The 26,841-nt window shown below is 40.8% G+C and overlaps 2 protein-coding genes across 3 annotated transcripts in view; one reads left to right on the top strand and one right to left on the bottom strand.

The window, feature by feature from the left end:
- Positions 1–14,067, bottom strand: part of plag1 (pleiomorphic adenoma gene 1) — a 37,318-nt gene extending 23,251 nt beyond the window's left edge. The window contains exon 1 of the mRNA XM_047349655.1: positions 13,935–14,067. The gene's annotated coding sequence lies outside the window, so the exon portion shown is untranslated. The remainder of the gene's footprint in view (positions 1–13,934) is intronic.
- Positions 14,068–14,308: 241 nt separating this feature from the next.
- On the top strand, positions 14,309–25,581 carry chchd7 (coiled-coil-helix-coiled-coil-helix domain containing 7). 2 transcript variants are annotated; one of them, XM_047349657.1, is made up of 5 exons: positions 14,391–14,605; positions 15,055–15,118; positions 22,279–22,338; positions 22,422–22,520; positions 25,115–25,581. In XM_047349657.1, exons 3-5 carry the CDS (start codon positions 22,285–22,287, stop codon positions 25,217–25,219), a joined length of 258 nt encoding a protein of 85 aa, XP_047205613.1. In that variant the 5' UTR covers positions 14,391–14,605; positions 15,055–15,118; positions 22,279–22,284; the 3' UTR covers positions 25,220–25,581. The 2 variants fall into 2 exon arrangements, with proteins under 2 accessions (XP_047205614.1, XP_047205613.1); XM_047349658.1 differs by lacking the exon at positions 15,055–15,118 and having other exon boundaries at positions 14,309–14,605.
- The last annotated feature ends 1,260 nt before the right edge of the window (positions 25,582–26,841 follow it).

Here is a 26,841-nt window from a genome sequence, read left to right on the forward strand (position 1 = left end):
TTCAAGCGTCTGACCCAGTCAGACACGTCCATCAGACAGACGGTGGAGGAGAATTTGGATGCTGAAATGAGAGCGATATTAAACGAGCCGGGTTTGACTTCTTATGAAAAAATCAAGAGATACGATGCTCTTCTCCAGAGGTATCTGACTTTACTTAAGCAAGGTGTCAAAGAAGAAAAACAGCGGGTCAGTTTAACGCTGCAGCGTGACACAGAGGTTCCTGAACATGAGCGGTCCCAAGAAAAACAAGGCCCAGGGCAGGACGAGGCCCCTAAGGATCAGGTTCTTACGGAAGTACTGAAAAGCCTTCCTAAACACAACCGTAAAAATGCCGAGTACATTTTGAAGAAATTATCCGAAAGAAGTGAGAGTTGGACTTCGCGAGGTGAATTTGTATTTAAAGGAAATGTTATAAAAGGGTCCCACATGATTGATTTGTTGAAAAATCTCATGCTTTTGTTTAAAAAATCTGGAGCATCACAAACCCGAGGATGGTCTGACTTTCTACACACCTTGTCAGAGGTAAACATACCTATATCTTCAGTCATTAACCCTTATGCTCGTGAAGAATATAGACGTTTCAAAACAGAGGGTACATCGATTGAAAATGGGGGTACACCCCCCAGCGTTAAGCAGAGAAGAAAAAGAAGAAGAAGGCAGATAACTCATTCTCCCTACTGGTCGAGATCTGAGCTGGAAGATCCAAAAAATGCTGATGGGAGATCAAAAAGGTCTCTTCGTAAGACGACACTACCACCCCGATGGATTACATTTTCACCATAAACCGTTATAAGAAAATGAAACATGTAGTCTATTTCTTTTATTCAATAAAATATTTATTGATTATATTTTTTAAGTCTAACTTCGTTCTCTACTTCACACACTAACATATGATATCATTACACAAATATTAAATCATAAGAAGAAAAAAATAAAAAATAAAAAAGAAAAAGAATAAGACAATTTAAATTCCATAACAATCCATAAATATCTCCAAAGAGCATGTTCTGTGAGTATAAAATGTACAACTTTGATTAATGACACATTTCTGATATTTTTTCACAAAGTTAGATACCATTAAATCATTCTTAATCACATCTCCGGTGTATTTCGACAACACTTGCTGCATTGATAATCCGCACGCTCTATGACATAGATAAAAAATGCAATGGTGACCGCACACAGTGGACAGAGTGTTTTGAAGCTGATTATTATGATACAATATTTTTGAGGAAATGTTACGATGCTTGACGGGTAGAACTCGAAATCCGGAAAGAATCCATAAGAGTCAAAAAAGCTGGATTGACCATTCTCATCCAAAGTCAGAGCTAACCAGTGTTCTCCCGGCATGTGTGAAGGATGTGTGTTCACAATAAAGTAGGCCGGCCCTGGGAATTTGTCAGCTAGCAGCGGCAGCTGGTCGCACGGCCACACACCACAAAACAAATCTCCCAGCAGATGACGCATCAGGCTCTCAATTTCATGATTATTCATGTCTGATTAGATTAATAATAATCCACCAGCACACGCCTCTTTGAATCAATCTCTAAAATAGAGTCATAACAAGCATAGATGATCAGCGTGGTGGTATGAGGCAACGGGTTTCTGAAGCGCATTTCCAATCTTAAATTCCCACTGGAAACTGGAGATAGAGCATCTGTGTCCTCGCCCGGGTTAAGATTAAATGTGAATAGAGAGTATCCTTGATTAAATTCCTGACGTGTTATACTCAGCGGAAGATCTTTTAGATGTCGTCCTGTAGCCGTAAACAAGTTGTAATACTCTCTCACTGAATGACCTTGGTTAAAATTGGGCTGGAAGGCTTTAACAGGAATTTGTCTGCCATCCTTACACAAAGCTAAATATTCCATATCAAAATGATTAAAGTCAAACGGATTGAGATTGCGTGTTCCTGTAAAAGCGTCATGATCCAGTAACGCAATCACCACATACTTGGGAAAGATGCCTAAGAAAAGATTCTCTTGGTTGCATACCCTTGAATTTTCAGGGATGGAATATGTTTTTACATTCACACGTGAAAGTGGATACAGAGCATTTGCTTTCATTAAAGCTGAAGCGTGCCCCAGTCGTACAGCTGGAGAGACAGTAACTTTTTTGATAAAAAGAGATGCTCCTAATATCCTGAGTTTGTAAGTGGAGTCTCTTGCGGCCATGAGACAAAAGGCATCGTTGGCTCTTGTAAGTTTAATTTTAAGGTCAACAGAGTTTAAAAGAAGTCTTTCACAGAAAAATATGTCTGCATGCAGGGGGCCTAGGAGATGTACCTCCCTGGAATTTGCCGTAAAGCCTGCTCTGCTGTTAAGACCTTGGTTAGGGACGTTAGTTGTAACAATAGAGTTCAGAGCACCTGCAGTGTCTTTATAAAAAAGACCAGAGCTAAACTGGGTTTTTAAAGAATCCTCAGAAAAGTTTAACAATGTCTCAATCATGGCTCTATATGGATGTGTAGCGCTGGATTGTGAAATCATTCGATCTCCGAGAGTGACGTCACACTGACTGAAGATGGTGTTTAACGGGTAGTTGATGAGCCCTACAGGTGCATCATCCGGCAGGTTTGTTCCATTCTCGTTAGTAATTTTCACTCTGAGATGCAACAGCATATCGTTGAGATCCAGATACTTTTCTCCGTCTCCCGGAATGAAAAACTCGATCGGCCCTCCATCGGTGATTGCTGATAAAGGCTGGATCTCGGTGTAAATTTAATCTTCAATCAATAGCTGTGTCATTGGGGCAGAAAATAAGTCCAACTCTGCCAGCGTGCACTCTGATGATTTGTTATGTAAAAGAGCCATTATTTAAATATATCAAAACTTGCGGATGACTTCCTTCCTCTTCGTTTGTCAGCTCCAACTGATCTCCTTTTTCGCGTTTGTCGTTGTTTTTTAACCGTCCTTAAACGATCACCAGGGGGTCTTGTTCTGGGTCTTTTGGATAAAACCATAATTCCTGAACCTTCTTGACCGTCGGTGTGTGTAGAACCACTCATTTTACTCACGGCTCTACCGATGACATCCGAAGCGATATTTGATGCAGCCGTTTTAAGATGGGGTTTTGCAATTGCAAATCCTTTTTTAACCAGAGGGGATACGAAGCGGAATAATTTTGAAAATAATGATCCAATTCCGCGTCCGTACATGACCGGGGCCCCATAAAACCCTGGCAGATTACCGCCTGATTGACTTACATAGTAATTTACAAAGCGATTTGGATCAGGTCTCAGACTTAGCTGTGCCATGTTCTCTCTTGCCTGCTTGATGCAGTGTTGAATGACCAGCGTAATATGAATGATAACCAATCAATCTTAGAGGTTATATACATATCTCTGGAATAGTTTATACAAATAAAATTTATCTCAGGCTACGTTGTGATATCACCGCTCTGAAGTGTAGTCTTATGACGGTCTTTCCATAGACGAAATTTACAGGAACATTTTGGTCCGATTTAATTTCTATATTGATATTTTCAATATGTCTTCTGGAGACTGGAAGGTAGTGGGCGGGGTTAAACGTCTGAGTAATCATATCACTGAAGTCGCCTTGTACTTTGACGGTCCGCAGTAAAGGTGCAAAAGTGTCACCTACTATTTGAGGGCTGACCACGTCGCTGTAACAGTATAGGTGATAGAAACCAGCCTTTATATCCGCCGGAAAAGGAGCCAGTTTTGGTTCAGAAACATGAATCCATTCCCCTGGTTTCACGCCCATCATATAAGCTAGAGTGCTGAAGAAGCATATTTCATACGGACTGTTTGCTTGAAATGCAAATCTCTTTTGAACTTTGCTGAATTTAATGCGTAAACCCGATTTCAATTTTTTGAAAAACATTTCCATCTCTATCTCGAGTTGAATAACGCTGTTATAGTAGCCTCCTCTAATCCTTTGCGTATGGATCTCCACATTACCAACCTTCCTCCATTCAAAGTAGGCATCATAATCCGGTAAATTATGCCATGTATGAGGATATGAAATCTCGGCCAATGCAACCATCCATTGGCCTTCTAAATCAATATGTTGAGCTAAATTTACACGGAAACTTGAACTGGTATTATTTTTAAACACTTCCATGCTAGCATTAGATGGAAGAGTAACGTAAAAGCCATCATCCTCTACCTGACGGTTCATGATGCTGTGTCAACTGTGAGGTTTAGTGCAAACCTTTTTTATATGTTTCGAAGTTCATCAAACTTGATCCAACTGTTGAATTTCTCAGGCCAGTTTTTCCAGCTTACAAAAACCTGTTTGACTCCCTTGACCGTACGTCGTTTTAATATTTTTTCCACTTGATACATCTTGTCGTTAAATATTTTTACATTTTGAAGTTCCTCAGTGTAAAAGGAACCCTCGATAGGTTCTCCATCCAAATCTTTGAGTTTGTATACAGGAGGAGAACGGGGTATCCGCTCATACACAGTAAACACTTCATCCGTAAAACTCTGTTCGTATTTTTTGTCAAACACTCCACGGACCTTGGATATTCTGACAAGATCCCCTTGTTTAAACGTTGTCACTGAGTCCTTGCAATATCTGTTGGAGGTAACATCATACAGATTCTGAAACACTTGAAAGGCATTTCCTGGGGTCACTTCCATAGGGCTCATTTTAATGCTGGAGTGGTAGGAATGGTTGTAGCTTCTAGCTAGGTTTTGCAGTACATCGACGTACCGCCGGGTATTGTTAGCTGTAAAATATCTCCACATCCTTGTTTTTAATGTGCGGTTAAATTTCTCGACCACTGAAGCTTTTGCTTCACTCGCTGTGGCAAATGTTCAATACCGTGTTTCTCCATTAAAACCTTAAATTTCTTGTCAAAAAATTCTTTACCGGCATCAGTCTGAAGTTTTTTGGGGATCTGACTTTCTGTAAAAACTGATTCAAATGCCTTTACCACCTCAGCGGCTGTTTTCCTCTTCAAAACTCGTACATACGCCCTTTTTGAAAAGATGTCAATGACGGTTAATAAATAATTATAACCATCATTTTCCATGGCCAGAGCTTGCATGTCACAGAGATCAGCCTGGAACTGCCTGAATGGTCTGGTGACAAAAACTCTGTTTCTCGGGAACTTTATTCTTGCAGGTTTATGTAGAGTATAGGTATCTTCTCCTGATAAAAAATCTTTAACTTTTTCAACCGCAACCTTCTTTCCCGTTTCATCTTGCATAACCCTCCTCAGCCTATCTACACCCCCAAAACTTCCCGGATTTGAAGGGCTATAATATACTTTCTTCATCAGCCGTCTTCCTGCCATCTCTGCCTTATGCTCACTCTGCCGATTACTTGTTAAATAATGAGAAAAAACACACCGGAGGGTAGATTTATCCTTTATAATATAAAAAAAAAAAAACAACCAAAAAACAAAATCAGATAAAATGCAGATTAATGCAGATGAATTCAAACACTACTAGCTTTTACTAGCTTGGACACACCACCTGCTTGACCACGTGACCTCCCGCCCACATGGCACCCACATGGCGCCAACCGGAAGTCCCGCCCTCACCGGAAGTCCCACCCACCTGTCAAAAAGTTTGATGAAAGGGTGTACTTAAATTCTCTCCCATCCTACCCACACCAGGACAGCAGAGACCATGGGAGAACCAGGGCCAGCCAAGATAAGTGAGCCCACCACCAGCATCCCCAGGAGCCAGGAACCTACTTGACCACCAAAAGGTGCAAGAAAACCAGTAGGCCTCGGCACGGGCACCCACCCTCCCAGCCCAATGTTGCTAAATACAGTTGTGTATTGCCCTTACCCCTCTCCCAACTCCAAACGTTATTCTATCACATCTGTGCCCCCAACCATCCAACCAAGCCCAAGCCACCACAGCCTCCAGTCGACCCTCCAAGCCAGGGGAGGCACCTGTCACTAGCTGATGTGTTCCGGAAGCACGATCCGTACCGTCTGCTCATTGGCGCATGTGCAAACAGAATTACTTCCGGACCGCTGTTGAATGCGCTTTAGTCGTTTACACAGTACTGGAAAGTATTTCCATCCTTAATTATAACGGTGTGCTATATTATATCCTGTAAATAGTTTTAATATTACATATGTAACACACATTTTGATAATGTAGGTCTATAAAGCGAACATATTTCTGATAATAAATAATTACTTGCTATTAACAATATTTTCCTATTTTCCAAGACAATGCTATAATTTACTTAATTTTCATTATGTTGTTCGCATAATATATTTTAGTAGAAAATTGTTTATTAGACTTATTGATTGAACTGTAACATATTTACCCTCTCAATGCGCACTCTGTCTCCCGCTTGTGGAGACATCGGTTTTATTTTTTTCCTGGAATAAAAATCCACATCTTCTGAAAACGTTCCCGTTTAGAAATAAAAATGCAGGTGACGAAAGACTGCAAACGGTCCATTCTGTGACCAACACTGTTGCAGTAGAACAGAGAGAATCAAATCTTCAAAACGAATTTAAATGTCTATGTCACTGTGAGACATAATCGTTGCTCAGACCAGTTATAACAGTCGATCGAAATAAACCATTTTGTCAGTATTTTTGTTAGTCCATTTAAATCATGCACGATTTATACGATTACAATGAAATACAGAAAAAAAGAAAAAAGAAAAGATGCCGTTCTGAAGTAATTCTGTTTGCGCATTTACAAATGAGCTGACGTCACGGATCTTGCTTCCGGGACAGATTGGGTAGTGACCGGCTCTGTTTCAGGAAACGGGGTTAACAAGGTCCGAGGAGAAAGCACATACCCTGAGTAGACCTACTCCACTCTATCATTCTCAGGGTTTCTGGTTTTAGAACACGGGGTAACACCTGGATTACTCAACTCTGAGTCCAAGTCGCCCGAAATTCAGCGAGTAAATAAGAAACCCTCATCAATGGAAGGCACCATGGCAACGGGTGGCAAAAAAGAAGTCTAGAAGTGCGTATTTCACGCCGATGAAATTAGAAATATTAATGATGGCATATGGAGATTACCAGCATATATTTAAGAAAAAATAGCATTACTGTTGCTGCTGCGAAAACAGCGACAGTTAGCGTCGCTAAGGTGATTTGACGGAGAATCAAAAGGTGAATCTTTGACAGTACACTTATTCAGCCTCCAAAAAAATAATAAAGTGTGTGTGTGTGTAATAAATGTGTGTCAAAGTGCAACCCAGCAGGCACAAAAAGGATGTTGCAACAAATCAATATGACATAAAAAGCCTGTTAAATCAGGGAAGGTCCGGTTATAAGCGATTATGTTTAACCTTGACAAACTAAATTACACAGGCTTCACTGGATATATTTAACATATGCAATTAATGATGTGTAAGAAGTTCAAGGTTGGCTCATGTCTTTATATGAAAAAGAATAGACATGCAACTGAATCTGAGACATTTTTCTATCCCTAAAGCTCCTTGTGAAACAATTGTATAAGGTGTGCTTACTAAAAAACAGAAACATGTGTGATCAGAAAGGAAAACCTACAAATGCAGCTGCAGAAAACACAAAATACAACTGCTGGAGCATCAGTTAAATGTGGGTGAGGTGCCCACAGAGGTGGATGATTTTATTTGTTAGAGCAAAATATCATTAATTACTGGAGTTTCATTTGCAGGCAATAAAGAACACTTAATGAAAATACATGTGTCATGTACAGACCCAGGCCTCCACATCGCTGATTATATGGCTGCATTACATTCGAGCTTCATTGTACAAAACTCCATTTAGCTGCTATGTCAACTGCATTTGTATTAAGTGTGTTTAATACAGAACAGAACAGAATAGAAAATCCTTTATTGTCCCACAGCGGGGAACGTCAGGAATGTCAGTAGCAAAGCAAAAAGCAATGAAAAGATCCAGGTTCATACATCTCTAAAACCATAGAAGACGTTACCAGACCATAAGAACCAACAATCAGGCTGTATAGTAAAAGGAGAATAAAACCCACGATAAATGACATTTATTTTTTGAACATACTGTGTGGTCATCAACAAGGTGAACTCAGAATTCAATTAGAGGTGCAGCATAGTCATATGACATTGGTGACAGCATCAATGTGAAAACTGAGCAATATAATATAAAACATAAAACAAATAAAACAACCTCCTTTGTTTAGTGAAGAAGCAGTGAATGTAACTGTCATGTATGCAGCTAATTAAGCCTGTATGAACACATAATTTCTGAAATCTCAAAATGTGATACTGATTAAATTATTTCTTTTACTGATACCTGCAGTTCTGTGACATTCTTCTTTTATTACTTGCCCAGTTTTTCAGCTTGCATATCTACTTATGAATGCCCAAGGGGCTCCAGTTTAAAATAAAATGGAATTAAACCTGAGCTATTTGTGTCTGATGATTATAAAATAAAACTTCAGTGCAACCTCCACCAGGAATTGCACCCCAGTATCCCGTGTGACAGGCAGGGACACGAACCACTCTGCCATACAGTAACAGTGATAAGTGCAACAGTAACATTCCTGACACCACGACGTACACATACATTTGAAGGATTTTCTATGTCACCTGTTATACACACAACACCAGAGCTGAGAATATTATTGAGATAAATTACTGACCGTGGCGAAAAACGGTAACGCTCAAAGAAATAATAATCCAGGAAATGATCAGACATCTAATCACACTCTGATCCCCCTCTCCGGACAGAGATTTCTAAGGCAGTAGTTGTGCTCCAAAGTCTCCAGGCTCCTCCGCCATTCCTGATTCTTTCTTTGTGGCAGATCTCAGCTAAAACATAGACCAAACCCTGGGTTAAGCCACTTCTGAACGTTTTGGATATGTTTTTGAGAGTAACTTTGGGGGTTTAGGTTCAAGGCAGCTAGTTATTGCTAGAGGAAGTTCTTGGTTTATATGATTAACCTTAAGTTTGAACTGAATCATTGATTTTAGTTGGTGATATTGAAATAATTTATTTTTATCATGCCATATGATTCTTCTAAACAACTAAAGGGTATGGAATGTTCTCCATCAAATACATCCTGTAAATGATTTATTCCTTTAATGTTCCATGTAGAGAGTTAAGAACCCTTTCATTTTGCAAGATGTCCAGGTTGTTCCAAATGGGTGTTTGTCTAAATTCGTCTTCATTTTGATATATTCCCACCAGGCTGTCAGAGGTGTACTGATATTGATGCTATTAAGGTGTGCCACTTAAAAAAAGGCCCGATAAATGGAATATCTGAGTTACAGACATCCTTACATAGCATTTGTTGATTGTCTACCACCAGCTTCACTTGTGGATTTTTCTGAATCTATTATATATTGTGTAATCTATGTATCAGAATATGTCTGTTTTTTTATTATGATGAAGGTGTGGGAGTCCCAAACCTTCCAGCACAGGGATGCCCAAGTCCAGACCTGGAGAGCGACTTTGCTGCAACTGTTACACATCCCTTCTCCAGCAAACCAGAATGAAGAGAGTGTTTGTTACCAGGCCTCTGTAGAGCTGAATGACTGCTGATGAGGGAATTCAGCCATTTGATTCAGGTATGATTTTGCAGGGATGCATCCAAACGTTGCAGTAAAGTAGCTCTCCAGGTCTGGACTTGGGCATCCCTGTCCTAGTTTTTTAGACGTTTGTACATTTTTTAAACTTATGTGTGGAGGCTTAGATTTCAATAAAAATTGATAGATTCTAATATTTTGAATCAAGTCTGAATAAAACGGAATCATAGAGAAGATATAGTTTATAGTAGGGAGGACCATAATTTTGATTGCAGACACTCTTCCCAGAGTTCTTTTATTAATTTGAGAAATAGAATCTAATTTTATTGTGTCAGCTCATTTAGCCTGTTAGAAATATTCATGCCCATTTTCCAGAAAGAGCAACACAGCATCAGCAGGTAAACATTTTTGATGGATTCTATTAATTGTTTGAATTCCTAAATATTTTTGCTTTGACCAATAGCAGCTGCCAGTTGTTTAATATAGCAAACGGAGAGGGGGAGAGTGGACAGCTATGTCTGATGCCTCTATCAAGGCTGGAGCTCTGAGAAATCCAGTCATTTGTTTTTACACAGTGAGTCATCTCATCCATGACAAAAACGTTTTTTATGTACGGTAGAACTATTAGAATGCTATATTACTTATAGCATACCAAGTTTTAATAAACCCAACCTGGGCAGGATATAAAATATAAGATGATTTTAATAACTGCATTTTTAGGAAATATTGGGAGGTAGCTGGATGCCAAGTGTTGGATCTTTATCCAGCTTGAGGATAAGATTTATGTTAGCACAATTCACGCTTAGGGAGAGGTTGTGCCCAGCCATTGAAGGAACGAAAACCAGACTGAACTGCATCAGAGAACTGAAGTTTTAACCCATTCTCATGCACAGTTCCCAGGAAGGAGGAGTTTTCCAGCTGGAATTCCTGTGATGTCATAACAGTGTAAATTAATGAAATGCAGCATTTCTTCCTCTTTGGCTATAGCTCTCTACAGGCTACACTGGGGAGAACACACCTGTGAACGCCTTGATCTCACTGGCCAAGCGAAGAACTGTGTCTTCAAAGAAACCGTGGATCCGAAGTAAAACTACGGCCTGCTGTCTGTGTACCCCGGCCGAAATTAAGACTAGCTCTCTGAACCTGTCTGCCTGAGCTCTTGCAGGAAAGAATTTCAAAGAATTATAGATTCCCCAAGAAGAGACGGTGTCTGTAACTACGTTGACCAAGCGGTAACCTTCCCCGCCACATAGTCCTTGTAAATGTGCTAAATTGCGTCTCCATTATCCCTAAAGCTGAAGCTTTGTTAATGCTACGACTGTAGCCACCATTAGTTCTGCTGGCTGTGTTTACTACACAGTTTACTACACAGTTTACTACACAGTTTACTACACAGCTCACTCTGTTTGCACTGTAATCAGCTGCAGCAGCCCCCCAGGGCTCATACACAGGATCATAGTTTCATTAGTGGTACTTGAAGAAACTTGTGAGACATAAAGGGGATGCTGATGGCATCACAGCTACCATTTTCTTTGTTGTTGTGCTCAGCTGTTAAATCCAGATGTCTATTTGTTCACTGTCTTGTGAGTCCATACCTGGTCCTGCCATCACCTTGGTAGAATATCACTCCATTCAATGAGCCACAAGTTAACATAACATTAACAATCCATTGTTAAATAACTAAAAGGTTATTAACTTTCAACTCAGCAAAAGATTTTCAAGCATCATTTGATTAAAATACTTTTTCATTTATCCTTTTGCTTTGCTTTGTGAACTTGTGAACAGTTGCTTTGTCTGAACACATAGCAACTGTTGTTCTTAATTCATTTGAAAGCTAATTGGACCTGATTCCAAATTGTTGAAACCAAGCCTTGGTTCTGAAACATAAATGTTCACGTTAAACTTTAATATCACTGAATTAGTTTATTACTTTTATTCTTTTATTTATTTTTGTAGTTTAGTAGATTTCCCAAATCTTTTATTTTTACTTTGTAATTTAATTGAATGTTTAATGGTCTAGTTAAAGAGTTTATTAATGGAAGTATTATGCTGTTTGAGAACACCATAGAATTAATTCATTCCATCTATCGTTCTTCAATTCCACCAGGCAGGTGTTCTTAGAACAATAACTGACAGACCGAGAGCTGATTGGCTGTTAATTCCTGATAATCACGTGGTGCACCGACTTGGTTATTTTGAGCATATCTACTGACTTTATTAATACTTGTCTTTGGTACTTATTAATAGTTATTCATAGCCAAACCTAACCTATTGCTGCACAACAGTATGGAGGTTTCCACCTGTTGGAAGGTGGGGTCCAGCAGTGGTCAGAACTCTGCAGGGAAACCATCAGGTCCTGGATCCATGCCATTAGGCATACTTTTAACTGCTTCACTTGCATTCAAAGGTAAGTCCAGAACTACTTTCTGTAGCTCATTTAATTTAGAGAGATTACCTTTATTTAAGAATAAATCTGAGTCAGAATTAGAGGGATCAATATTATTTTAGTATAGATCTTTGTAGTAATTTCTAAAAACTGTATTATTTTCTTTGGTCTCATTAGTTGATATACCACTGCTGTCAGGGATGGTTGACATTGTTACCTTTTCTTTGTTCTTTTTCAAGTGACTTGCCAGAAATTTGAGATTATATTTATAAAAACAACAAAACTTTGACTGAACCCTCTCAGTCAGATCCTGTTTATAACAGTGACTTAAAGGAGTTAATTACCTTGAACTGTTGCTGACATGTGAACTAAACAGAACTGAAGCGTTACAAAAAGAGGACATTTAGGGCAGTTATTCATGTGCTGACACATAACCTCCAGGCAGATTTCAGTGAAAAACCAGAGGAAACACATAAAACTCTCCTGTAAAAATGAGGTGGGAGAAAATAATGGCAACTACAATCTTGAGAAAAGGCAGGTATGAAATTTAAAACCATGAAACTGTTACTAATCCTAATTTACAGTGATTTGTTTACATTTCAAAAGAGAAAACTCCTGTTTCAAAATGCATGAATTAGAGGCAATTATTTTAATAAGAGGCATAAACAAGCTCATTTTTCATTTGTTTTTTTACATCTGCAAAAGTTGTTTTTCAGCAAAAATATGAACTTTTCTTCTCAAACAGATTCTAGTAAAACAAGCATATTTCATAGAGATTTGTTTGATTCTAAACACATACAGGCCCAAAATATGAAAACGTTTTCTGCATGTTTGCTCACTGCTTTAACTTAAAGTATGAATTTACTGCTTTATGAGAGACAGAAACAAAGCTCTAAACAGGACAAAGGACATTACAGATATCACTTCAAAATATAAGAGATTTAAAGAAAAAATTGTTGAGTTTTTAAATTTAGCTGAACATACATAAAAAAATATAATGTAGCATAGTAACGAAATGCTAAACTAAATAAAATTCAAATAAACTATTTGGCTAACTAGTTCAGGATTTTAGCAAACTACACATAAACTGTTATTGAAGGATTTTGTTTTATTATTGGAGTAAAAATGTTTCAAAATAAAAGTTCTATGTTTTTCAACAAACTTTTTTCCAAATGTCTTTAGAATGAAACAATTTCCAGAAAACCAGAAAAGTTTTGCTGAGGCTCAAAACATTTTCTAGAAAAGAATGATTTCAGATCCACTGAAATCCACGCATTTCCAGCCTAATCAGAACAAACTGTTCACAATCATCCTGAACCTCAGAACATTTAAACCGGTCCACATCAGAACCGCAGCCTGGGAGCAGAGTCCTAAACCCAGGACAGGTGAAGACAGCAAACACGCCTCCTGCAGACAGAGGTTCCGATCTGATCTGTTCGGGTCGGGATAACCTGCCACAGTCCAACTTTACCATCTTGCACCAAACATCAGCTGCCAGCAGGCAACCAGACAGATGTTCCACATGCTCTCTGCACCTTTAATGACACTAAGGTTCGTCTCTCTTCCTCCGGGGTGCAGTTCTGCCATCCGTCGAACCTACACGCCGACTCTCCCCTCTCACTAGCTGGCATTCATTTCAGAAGGAGATGCTTAAATCAACGCGTTTGCACCGCTCACGGTTCTGATCCTGTGGCTGAGAACTAACTAAGTGTTTCTGCAGAGAGCAGAAGGACTGGAGGTTATGTCTGAGTCGAGGATCCTGGCACAGCTCAGCGGACTGTCGTTGTCATTAGATGGAAAAAAAAAAAAAAGAAATCAACGCTTTGCTTCAACTTTCTCTTCCCCCCCCCCACCGCCGCTAAATGCGCCTTTAATGTTCGTGGACGCGCACCGTGACACTCATACCTATCAGCACTAACTGAACTTCTTCACGGGTTTTCAGGAGGAAAACACTCCGCTGCTTTTTTCTCCGCTCCGAAACGGAGGACTGATTAACACAAACTTTTCCCCAGCTCACCCCCACCTCTCCTCATTTAAATAACCCCGATATTTGAAGGCATCAGCGGGGTGCCCGTTTATTTCATTTGCACCAAACTTACCCTGGAAGCCTCCACATCCTTTCTGTGGACTTTTTCTTGACTTTCAACTATTTTCCGAATTTTTTATAATTTTTTTCTCATATTTTTTGCCAGACGCGGCGGGCCTGAAAATTGTTTGCTCTCTCCTCTTTCGGGCAGCCATTGTGTATGCGCTGCGATGCAACCGCACTATACTGTGGCCACGCCCATCCGGGTCCCCCCGCTGCTTGTGATTTGTTTACGCCGCTGCCACTTTCACTTCCATCTCAGTTACGGGCCTTTCAATAAACGGCTGTTTTTTGGACTTGCTAGAGATCCTGTCAATCGTTAAAAGTTCTTTGGTCTGTTCAATAAGGACAGGACGCAGCGCAGATCACAGGAGAAATCCTATTGGACCGCCGGGCTGTCAGGCTACGGCGTTATCGCTGTCTGGCGTTTTCATTGGCTTGATGTTACGTTCAGGTGACGATGAGTTTGGGGAAATTTCCTGATACGCTGATGCATGCATGACGGAGCCGTTGGAGACTATGAGTTTGCTAACTGCATGTAGGACCATCAGACGGGTTGACTAGGAGCGGATCTGTTGAAGGGACAGCAGGAGGACAGCCAGTTATTTCGGGTTATTTCCTAACTGAGTCATGACCTTCAACCATGTGGATCCACAGCGGTTCCTGTAGGTGAACTTGGTAGAGGTAGGTGCACCTTCTCCATGACAGATCCTGGTCATGTTCTGCTTTAACGACCCACTTCCGTCTAAAGGTTCTGCCACTGCTCCCCTCAGGTCCAAACACTCAGTTACTTTCCAAACTGTTCCACATGTTTATCAGGCCGTAAGAGGATAAAAAATGTCCTCTTCTGTCTTTTAAACATGTGCGTCTTATAAACTACTTCAACCTGAAATATGCATATCTAATATGAATTATATTTTTAGAGAATTAGCCCGTTAAAGTCTAGCAGGCTTACTTTGCTCCACAGTTTTTTTTTATTGAAACTATTCATCCAAAAGAGTCAAATAATGTACATTAAATTCATTTAAAGGAACATTTGTTTGTTATAACTATTAGATGGATCATAGATTGGCAGTGACATAGATTCTTTTAATATAGTGGTCATAACTATTGTTTTTAATTTCCATTTTTAGATAAAAATAAAGAACACCTTCACACTTGAGAGCGACAAAACAGATCAGCTTCCTAAAATCAACTGTAAGTATATAGTATTTTAGTATTGTATTTTGTCCTCTTTAAATGAATCAATCTTTAAAATCGACTTTATTATCAAATATTAATTGTATTTTAGGATTTTAACCCATTAAAAGCTATTATGTTTACACTGTTTCAATGTTTTTTGTCAAAAACAAAAATCATTTCATCTCTGGAACACAGAACCGGTCTCCTTCCTGAACAGTAACATGCCCGGACATTCCCATGTTCCCCTTCTGAACATGGGAATGATGGCGTATATTTGGTTTTTTTTCTCTCTGTGATGTCACTCAAGGAAGCAGTATTTTTGAGGTGGTGCCTTAAAAACTCAGATGTTGTAAGTTTACCAATCAGAAGCTTACATAGCCATGACATCATTATCTGGCCTTTCTGGGTTGTGCTGCGCGTGGTGGCCAAGAGCCAAACGTAGCCAAACATGATGACGTCCCCTGAAGACCCTGCCTCACTTCCAGTCCGCCATCTTGGGTGGCTCCATGTCACGTCACAGCTCTTCACAACATTGCATACTTTTTTTCCCATGGCAAAGTATCTAGAGTCGTTACAGCCACCTGATAAGGCCATGTACCTCAGGAAAATCAACAAGGTGGAACCATATGTACTGCCTGTTGGTTTGTTTAGCGCAAATCCAGGCGATTGCCCTCACATATCACACAATGAAGTAAGGATAGGTTATAAACACTTTAAAACATGTGACAGTCCGTTAGGGCTTGTTATGTCTCTTTCTTTCTGATTATTACTGAGGAAATAGTGCTTGCATTTCTTATATTTATTGTTCATTTAATCGTGTAAAACACATTTCAAATATTACTGCTCTGTTTGAACTACGGTGAACAAACGTCCCTAATGTCCGAATTGAGTCCCCATTTTAGACTAGCTGTCCTCGGGTTAAGCTGTCTCCGGAAATGTCCCAAATTTTATCATTTTATGCATGAGAAAAAATGTTGCATGTGTGGACTGGTATTACTGTAGCTGGCGGTTGAGTAAAGATCCAGCTCATAAAATCTTGGCCGACCCGATCCCGACCAACACACCTGAATTTAATCCCATGTGAATAAATGTTTTATTTATTTTATTTGTGCTTTCATTACAAATATATAAACATTCGTGATTTTATATATATTGTTTTAAAACTCCTTGTTTTAAAAATCCAGGCGTGACAGAAGTAGGTCAACGTGTCTGGTAAGAGGGCCAAGCGACGCGGGCCACTGGCACTGTCCATTAAGGTGGATCAGCTCTCGATGGAGCTGGCCCAGATAAAGGCCCTCCTTCAGTCTCCGGGTGGATGGTGGCCACGGCGGGAATTCCCCTTCTGAACAGGGTGGGTCAACTTGCGAGGAAGATGCTATTTCGATTGCAGCCTCGGGCACCCTTTTTCAATAGGACTTTCCAGAGTTGGGCTCCCGGACCTCAGGTTCGGGCTCCAGTGCCTCTCAGGGAGGTGCAGGGCAGCTGGTGTCTGTGGCTATTATAATGGCTCAGGGCTGTTTGCAGCTGGATGCTCTGCCGGCCAAGTCTGCTCCATCTAGCGCCTTCTTTAGGCGTTGTGATGCCGAGACCGCCTTTGTTGTTCTTTCCTCGGCGGAGTACGTCCAGGAGCTGCATGCTTGCTGGACAGACACGAGGACCTATTCCCGCCTGATGGTGAATGGCAGGGCCCTGGCTGGCATGCATGAAGTTCCAAGTTTGGGTTGGGCCGCATGCCCCCTGTCGAATTTGCCATTGCCTCTCTTATTGTTCCTCCTGATGAGGCGTTGAGGCCTAATGCCCGTTGTCCACGACTGCAATGTCGTGACACGGACAGTTTACTTTGTAGGGCCTATGACTCGGGTGCCCGAATGGGTCGGATCGGGAACTCACTCTCCCATCTAATGTTGGGCCTGTCTTCCTCGTTAGAGTCGGTTCCCTTGGACCAGTCGACCCAGGGCTTGTTGGATGCGTCTCTGCAGGCCTCCGCCCTGATGACACATGAGCTTGGGCGTACGCTCTCGATGCTAGTACATGCTAAGCGGCAGGTGTGGCTGCCGCAATCGTCTTTGACCAAGCCCTGCCGGAGAACACTGAGGGCTCTTCCTGTGGTTCTGGGGGTTGCGCTTTGGCTCCGTCGCGCTTGAGGCCTTAGAACGCACAGTCCAGGCCTCTCGAACGAGGCAGCAGCCTGTTGCTACTCTGGCAGGTGTGTGCTTGACTTTCTATCTTGGCAGGTGCCCCTTCCGGGGTAATGGCGGCTTCACCCAGAGGTGGTGGATCGCATTTGGGTGACCAACGGCAGGGCAGAGGTGGACCTGTTTGGCTCCATGGACGCAGTTCACTGTCCCCTCTGGTTCTCCCTGACAGACAATGCCAGTCCTTTGGGCTGCAACGCATTGGCACATGAGTGGCCCCAAACCCTTCTTTATGCCTTTCCCCCATTCCTCCTGATCTTCCAGACACTCCTGAGGTTTTCTCCAGGATGGGCACAAGCTTCTGTTGGTAGCCAAGTTTTGGTTGGTGAGGACCTGGTTTCCTCTGCTGCTGCGGCTCGCCCATGCGCCTCCACTCCAGAATGGATCTTCTCTCCCAGCCGGGGGGCCGGATTCTCCACCCCTATCCGAACCGCCTACAGCTCTGCCTTTGGCTTCTACAGGGGCCAGCTCTGCCTTCTCCCAGTATGGAGGCAGGGTGGGCCACACCATGACTTTGGAATCCTTTGGTCCGAAGTGAACAAATAAAACCATTAAGTCTTGGCGAAGAAAAAAACCCATAAGAAATTGTAATTCTGATATATAAACGTCAGTAATGCAGGCATCTGAGCCAGGGTCAGGGTCAGTGAACACAACATGAGATGAGATCGAGTTGATGGACAGGTGTCGATCATGGCGACGGCAAAAAAAAGAAAAGTAGACGCTGAATGTTGTGTTTTTCAAGAGAAATGGATGAACAACAATTTTTTTTCGTCGAAGTGAAAAGCAAACCTGTGTGTTTAGTTTGTGGGGAGGCGCTGGCAGTGATGAAAAAATCCAATGTGGAGCAACATTACAGGAGTAAGCATGTTAAACTGGAGGAGCTGAGAGGGTAGCTGCAAACTGATAAAGTTAGAGCGCTTTCTCTGAGTTTGGATGCGCTATAATCAGCGTTTATAAAACCAGACAGAGAAAATATTCTAAAAGCAAGTTTTATGGTGAGTGAATTAATAGCTAAGAAGCTGAAACCTCATGCAGAAGGAGAATCTGTCAAGGAATGCATTGTTGCTGCTGCAGAGCTGCTAGTTCCTGACAAAGTAAAAATATTTGAAAGCATCAGTTTGTCCTGAAGAACAGTTGGAGACAGAATCACTGATATGGCTGAAGATATTCAGAAAACACTCAAGGACACTTCAAGAGATTTTGAGTATTTTTCTCTTGCCTGTGACGAAACCACAGACATCACCAATACTGCGCAGCTAGCTGTTTTTGTGCGAGGGGTCACAGCAGTCTTTGATACAAAGGAGGAGATGCTGTCTCTGCAAACTATGGATGAACAACCAAAGGTGAAGATGTGTTTCATCAAGTTGTCCAGGCCAAGAACAAATTTGAACTGCTGTTGAAGAAGCTGAGTGGGCTTGCTACAGATGGAGCAGCAGCGATGGTTGGTGTGAAAAAGTGGTTGACTGCATTAATGAGAAATGAAATTAGCTGGATTGGTCTCTATCCTGGTGATTTAGTTATATGTCACTGCATCAAGAGAGTCTGTGTCTTCATTCCCTGAAGATGATCAGTGTAATGAAAACTCTCCAATGTGAACGTTATTAAAAGTCGAGGGCTAAATAGTCGTCAGTTCAGGGAGCCGCTCATTGAACTGAAGTCAGAGTATGGAGCTCTGGTGTACTATTGTGAAGTACGATGGCTGAGTCGTGCAAACATGCTTGAACTATTCTATTGTCTGAGGGAAGAAGTTAAACAGTACATGGAGATGAAGGGGAAACCTGCAGTGGAGCTTAGTGATGACCATTGTCTCTATCTGGCCTTCATGGTGGACATGACTAAGCACCTGTCAGAGCTGAACATCAACCTGCAAGGTTCCAGTCAGCTTCTAAGTGCTCTGCTCTCACCTGTGAAGACATTTGAAGGAAAGTTAAGACTGGCAAAATCAGCTGGAAAGTGGTAACACTGTGTACTTTCCTTATCTTCAAAAGCAAAATCTTGCTGTAACAAGTGAATGCGCTGGTGAGTGTGCAAAACTAATCCAGGCCTTTGATGAACAAGTTCATGATGTGAAAATTGAACAGAAGGAAGTCAACATGTTTGCGATGCCATTTAATGTGGAACCATCTGAAATGCCGGACAACCTCCAACTGGAGATCATCGAGCTCTAAAGCAACCATGAGCTCAAAGCCAAATACAACAACCTTCCTTTGTTGGACTTCTACAAACTGTATGTCATTGTTGAGGATTCTCCAAACCTGAGAAGACATGCTCTCAGGTTTGTATTTCTGTTTGGGACAACATACCGCTGTGAGCAGTTCTTCTCTAAATTGACTCTGGCAAAAAGACGGTTCTGCTGAAGACTTACTAAGTTCAATCTGGAAAATCAGCTGCGTGTGGCATGTGTACTGGCAAACAGAACACCATTATGCTTATGGCTTTCAAACCATAATATATTGCATATATTATGGTTTGATATCTGGTTATATTAGAAAAAAGATTTACTTGTTGATGTAAAACTGAGAAATATTTGTAATTTGTACAATCAATTGTACATGCCTCAGTTTTATTGGGTGGTATTTTTTAACACTATTTTGTATTTTAAAAGAAACCAAATGTAAGAGAAAACAAAAAAACTGAAATGTACAAATGTTTGCAAAAATAAATATGCAGCAACTAAAACTATGGTTTTATGAATCTATAATAGTTGCATTAATAGGCTTTACTATTTGAGTGTGGCCCTCAGATGACTTTTTGAAAACTAAAATGGCCCCTGGGAGAGAAAAGGTGCCCCACTCCTGCGCTAAAACAAAGAAAACCGGCTGCAGCAGCCACCCCAGATGGCGATGCCCAGGTGCAGTCACGTGAAAACCCCTCATTAAAGGCACAATCAAAGTATCTTTATTTCTCTCCTTTGGGAACAATTTGCTTCGGACAGGGGGTTATGCTTCACATAGACAAATAAAACCATCCTTTATAAAAAAGCAGCAATTCCTTTAAAACAGTTCTATTATAGAACAGCAAACAGGCCTGGTTCAGTATCCTCCTAAACAACCTTGGTGTATGTAAACCTCTGACTGAAGAAAGTTAATAAACCCTCTCTTGTCATTATCGTGGCCTAACAGGAACAGTGTGAGCTCCAGCAGCATCAGAAGGTGCGAGTGAAGGTTAGGATGTTTGATTGGACCGCATGGTTTCTGTGTTCTCTATCAGGTTCTAACAATCAGATCCAGATTAGGGACAGAACACCTGTATACATCAGTCAGGACTATCTTGGAATCCTTTCATTTTCTGTTGGATTCAGACCTCCTACAGTACCTCGATCAAGAGACATGCAGTACTGTGCAAAGGTTTTCAGTCATCTCTGATTTATCCATCTATGCTTCTAGGGAGATGCAGTTTTAAAGCTGAAGGGTTCTGTGGTGCTTTTTCTCTTCAGTCTCCAGAGTATTTTCACAAGATTCTATTTTTATTTTATTTCCAGTTACAACTTTATTCTGCTTTGATTTTGCCAATAAAACTGCTTTCAAGAAAGCAATGTTTTTTCCATCAACTAGATGATGTCTTGAGTGTCTGTCTTAGCCAGACTGGACGGGAGCTCCAGACCTCTTGTTTAGGTGTGATTCCCCAAATTATTACATAGCATCATTCATAGTGTCTCATTAAAACAAATGATTGTAAATGGAAGAGAACATAAATGAATAAGACTTGATTTTTGCCGGATCCGGAACACAGTCTGTCATTCAGGACATCTGATGAGTAAAGCTACCCTGGGTTCTGTAGTTTTCACTGTTACAATGATGTGTAGTCATCTTCAGGTGCTCTTGTCATTCTGAGCTTGAAAATTCCATGAACCTGATTGCACAACCTGTTGCTTGCACCTGCCAAATATCCCAAAGTTGAATTAAAATCAATTGCTTATTCGTCTTAATAAAAAGCTCTTCATTGTGTTTAGATCTTACAGAAGGTTTCAGCAGGACTCCTGACTGGAACGGTTAGGCTCTTTGTTAGACTCCAGTTGCTTTTGAAAGTTCTGATGTTGCCTTTGAGGACTTTGCATGCTGAAGCACATCAGTATGTGTGTGACCTGTTCCAGCTGTATACCCTGAGGTCCTCTATCCATAGAACCTTTCATTGTCTTCACATTGTATTGAAAGGGTCAAAACCATAAAAAAAAAACAGTGAATACTTTATTTTATTAAAAAAAGCTTTTAGTCAGTTATTAATGGCACTGCACTTTCATGTTTGCCTTGATGTTTTATTATTTATGCAGTTTTTTCTTAGTTTAATGTATGTGTTTTTATTGTTCAGGATTTATACCATGGTCATATAAATAGACTTTATTTAGCATAGTGCAGCTTCTCCAGAGTGCAACATGAAATGTCATGCACATAGTCCAGTTCTGTATTTGCACATGTTGAAACTCTGCTGCTTGCTTTAAAATGTAATAGATTTACAACAGTGTACGCTATTTCTCTGCTATATCCAGTTCCAGTTTAATCCCTTCAGTAGGTGCATTAAATCTTCCTTTATGCCTTTTAAAACACAGCTCTAACCATGTGATTCAATTACACTTCTAATGACTTTTTATATAGGATCAGTTTACCACAAATGTCGTGTCAAAGGACTTTAGAAGGCAAACAGAACCAGTCTATTTACACAAATATCAAGTCAGTTCTGTCCGATCATACAGACAGTCACGCATGCTATTAAACAATGCCGTCAAGTTCAGTTCACTATTCAAATTGGTTCCAAGGAAACCCAGTAAGCATTCACTCATCCTAGAGGAGCCTGTAGCGACAGTGAAGATGAGAGGAGACACACATAAACAACACACAAGCACTGATCCAGGGGTACTTTCTATGGTAAGGGAAGAGTAAACAGGTAATGGCAGTGGTAGCTCAGCTAATGACAAACTCGCTGAAAGAAGATAGAAAAAAATCCATTAAAAAGTTTAACCATTTCTTGTTTTTCTGTTCTTAGGTCCAGATGGATAAAATATCCCGAAAGGTTTCAAACCAGGACATAAACCCCTGCTTAGAGGTAAGTTATGACGCTTCCCAAGCTGCACAGTGTTGAACGTGGTAAGTTCTGCTCTGTGATTGGAACTGGTTCTCCTCTTTCAGGAGAGCAATGCCTCCCATAAGTGTTTGGATTCTTACAACTATGATAGGAGCATGTGTTCGGCCTACTTCCAGACATATAAGAACTGCAGAAAATATTGGGTGAGTTCATTTATCTCAACATCAGGAGGAAGGAAAACGTGCATAAATAACAAACCTTTCAGAAGTCTGAATTCAGTGTCTAAAGAGAGTTCTTCATGAATAAAAAGCATCATTTAGTGGGGCACAGCCTGGAAACCAGGAGCCAATAACTAACAATAATTATATCAGTCTCAAACGTCTATTAGTCTAGAGATATGATAATCACAGTGTGGCTGACAGAAGCTATGATTTCAGGCCTTTTAACCAGCAGCTATTAGACAAACATAATAACAAACCACTACTTTTATAATAGGATTTATTACAATAAAGCAACAGTAATTAAAATCACTGCTGTTAAACTTAAGGAACACTACTGACTACTAACCCTCATTCTGTACACAAGAAATACTATAGCAAATGATTATCGACAGGACCTTTCACTAAACACTTCAAGGTTGGAAAAAGCTCCTTTTAGCGGTCTCCATTTGCTTTGCGAAAGGGCCGATACAGCCGGGGGGGGGGGGGCAGAGGTCACCCTCTTGTTAGAAAACCCTTCAGACAACAAGAGTAGGAAACAGAAATAGTCATTTCAGTTCAAAGCTTTTGCTAGGCCAATAATGGGATCGCTACACTGAGTCTTCTTTTCTTTTAAAAGGATTGTATTCGAGATGCAGATTCCATCCCTTCTGTGGTGCAGTACTGCTGGCCTTACCTCAGGAAGCTTACACCTAGGAGGGATATCTCAGGCTCCACATGTGATTTGTGAAAGGCCAGAGGAAGCTCAGAGGCGGCACAGAGGTTTAAGGCTATCTGAAGCAAATGCGTGTGTGACTATAAGGGTGGGTGGGAAACTAGAACAACTAAACATCAGAGAATGTGGTCAGCCAGGTCCTGTAACAAGATGGCTGCTGAAGCTAAAACAAAGAAATGCGTTACAAGATGGTAGATCTGGTAGATCAGATATTGCATGGAAGATCACGTACTCTGTACCATTGGTGTTTCTACATATATGAGGACAGGGGATCTTTGGAAGAGTCAGATTTTGTTTTCTCCACATGTTCTGTCTTGGCATTTCAGTAATACCATGTGAAGAGGCTGGTTGCCTACATGTGACAGGGCAGCATTGCTCTTCAAAAAGGATTTATTAATTCTGGGTTACATCTGGCATCCAAGAAGACAGGTCGTATAACAAAATATAATCCTGTGTTTGTATGACCATCAAACGTTTGGATTGTGCGTGCAGAGCAGGTGCGTGCGCTACTTTGTCACCTCGAGTTGCGACAATTTTAGAATGCTAATCAGAATCAGAATCAGAAAAGCTTTATTGCCAAGTACGTTTTTGGACATACAAGGAATTTGTTTTGGCGTAGTTGGTGCCACTCGGCATCCAGTAGCAGCAAGGGGAAGGTAGCCTTGGCACTCAGGCTTCTGTGCTATAACCTCCACCAAAGAGGTTAGGTTTTTGTTGGCATCTGTCCGTCTGTTTTCAAAATATCTCAAATTTATGAAGGGATTTTGATGACATTTCAGACAAGGTGTGTATTAGGACAAGGACAAGAAACAGATTATTAGATTTTGGTGATGATGTGGAGCACTATCTGGATCCAGGAGTTCGTTAGTTTAGTATTCTATTTCATTGCCAGACCATGGTGCAACAACTTGGAAAATAGCTGATATGTGTCAATAACCCTATTGTCTTGGCAGAGGCCTGCGCTCTGAGTGCTGTTCCAGTTTTGTATCCTGTGCTTGTATCCTCTGTCTTTTTAAACCCTCAGTCACTTGTGGCAGAGCCTTCACACTGAGCCTGGTTCTGGTTCTGCTGGACGTTTTTCTCTTCACTGTCTCTACATGCTCATCCAGGAGGAGTGAATGCTACAAGTCACTGACTGGATGCAATTTGCTGGGTTTGCTTAGACAACGTTTTAACCAATTTGGGAGGAGGTGGTGCATCATGGCGTTCATTTTGCCGAGGTCTACTACTCCTCGCTTTGCTGCAGACCTACCTCTTTGTTGGTCATGTGACAGTTATCTGTGGGTGTCTAATGTCCGTCTTCTTGGGCCTGCTGTGGTTGAGACTATGTGCTGGTCTCAGGTGCTGTGCTTCTCTTGGTTTCTGCCCTTTTCACTATTCTAACAACTTTGCACCTCCAGGTGACAAATTTGTACAAACAGCTACTTCACTCAATATCTATGTTTGTTGAATCTTAGGTTTAATGTGCGCTCACACTCTAAGCATGCACCTGGAAACAGGTGACGAGAGGAAGGAAACATTTTTCTTTCAGCAGGAAGAAACTTCCAGTATAATCCACTTTAGGATGGACTGTGATTTGAGCTGCAAGGACACAGACTAACACTAATGCTGCTGGCTGCCTGTACTACTTGGTGAACCAATAAACACCAATTTGGTGACAATGATCATCAATGTCAGGAACAAGGTGTGATGTAAAGGTGTCTAACCAAAGCTGCTGCAGTTATTATCAAACACAGTAGTTAGTGCTGATCAGGTTCTGACTCGATTCCAGTATGAGTAGTGAAGGTTTGGTAACGTTTTTTTCCTAATAAGGTGAAGCAGTGATTGCAAATGATCAGTAATGTTAATGTTGTTTTCTGTGCAGCACAACATAATGGTGCAGAGAAGAAGAGACGGTGTTAAACCTGAAATGCCCACTGCTGCAGAGAGGCTGGACATGCTCAATGCTATTGGAGGCAAACCCTACTAACAATCAGCACAGTCATAAAGCTGCTGGGACAGTCGGCCTGCACTGTGTGGAGATGCTGGTACACTGCAGTAACTGTGAGGAACCACTATTTGTTGGAGAAGAAAACGGGAGCAATGGCTGTTGCACTCTGAGAAGACATTAAAGCTGAGATGTAAAGCTGTTCATTGGTGTATCAGCAGCCAACAAAGTCACTTCTACATAAACTACTTGTTTAAAGAAATATCATATTGGGTCAGCTCCATGTGTCATGAAAGATTAACCTAGATGAATGAAGGACATAATAATAGATTAATAATTGTATTCTCAATCATTTCTGTGTTCTCAATAAAATGAAAGCAAGTCTTTATGACCAAAAAATCTCATCACTGTTTTAATGCTTTCCTTGTTGTCTTGGTCTGTGCAGCCTTACATCCAGGACGAAGTTCCACCTAACTCAGATATCCACATCTAATGAAGCGAAGGCTAAGTTGTAAAAATAAATGCTCAACCAAAGTCTTTGTAGGTCTGTGATTGTCCCTTCAACTCCTGAGAAGGTTCCTGGAATGTGACATGCATACCAGCAACTGATTAAATTGGTAAAACTGTTAATTAGGCACGTTTCGAAAAGATAAAGGTGAATAGTGAGGAAGAACAGTTATGGTGGATTTGATAACCAGGTTTTAGGAACCATGTCTCTGTAGGACTTCCTGTCAGGCGCCATGTGTCTACTGAAAACAAACACTACCACCCTAAGGAGGAGGAGGCTTCTGCAGCGGAAAGACAACATCAAGCCCAGATACCAGACTGGAATTTGTTCAAACTGAAAATATTAACTTTGCATCTAGAATTCTTGGTTTAGGACTCCAAGATCACATGAACAGGTTACAATAGAGTTTGAAGATTTATGGTCGCCAGTCTATCAGGACATTGGTATTTTCCAGTAGGTTGAAAAGTTAAGGAGATACCAGATCTTTACAGAATCAGTCTGATAAATAGCACAACTTGTTTTAATGTTACTGGGTTAACAGAAGCTATTCTGGTTCCCTCACAGGCTGAAGCCATGGATGTTGGGCTACACATGTCTCATTGCTGGCACTTGTGGACAGGCAGCCTTTTACCCATTGACTCTCCAGATTGGCTATACATGCTGTATAGAAACGGGATATGTGGTTCAAATGTGAGCAAACCATGGGGCTTCAGTGTATCTTTCATGAAGTCTCATTTAATCCATCATGAGTGGTTTAACTGCAACACTATTTAGATATTACTGTGTCATTCTTTTCAATTACATATTAATTTAGGCCACAGTTGTGTGCATCTAAGCATCACAATAAACCAGCAGTGAGCTGAATGTGCTGGTTATGTTGGGATACCAGGGTCAGTAGCTAAGGTTACTGCCAAAGGTTTTTATACATTATATAAAGCAAAAAAAGTTCTTATCTTCATCACAGTTAGAAAAGAGCCAAATAGGATGGATACATTGTTTTATGAAGAGAGCTCAGAACATGGCACACAGCAATATTTGATTGTATGTTGCTGGATTAAGAATGTTAATACCCAGGTGGGCTTATTGTTGACACCTTGACTATTTTACAACTTTAATTCCTTAGCAAACACATCAGTTAAACCTTCACCAAAATATT

Source organism: Girardinichthys multiradiatus, chromosome 21, assembly GCF_021462225.1.
Source record: "Girardinichthys multiradiatus isolate DD_20200921_A chromosome 21, DD_fGirMul_XY1, whole genome shotgun sequence".
Classification (NCBI taxonomy): Eukaryota; Metazoa; Chordata; class Actinopteri; order Cyprinodontiformes; family Goodeidae; genus Girardinichthys; species Girardinichthys multiradiatus.

Coding starts and splice junctions, on each gene's coding strand:
- chchd7 (XM_047349658.1), top strand. CDS start 22,285: ATGGATAAAATATCCCGAAAGGTTTCAAACCAGGACATAAACCCCTGC. Junction 22,339..22,421: donor ACATAAACCCCTGCTTAGAG/GTAAGTTATGAC, acceptor CTCCTCTTTCAG/GAGAGCAATGCCTCCCATAA. Junction 22,521..25,114: donor AGAACTGCAGAAAATATTGG/GTGAGTTCATTT, acceptor TTTTCTGTGCAG/CACAACATAATGGTGCAGAG.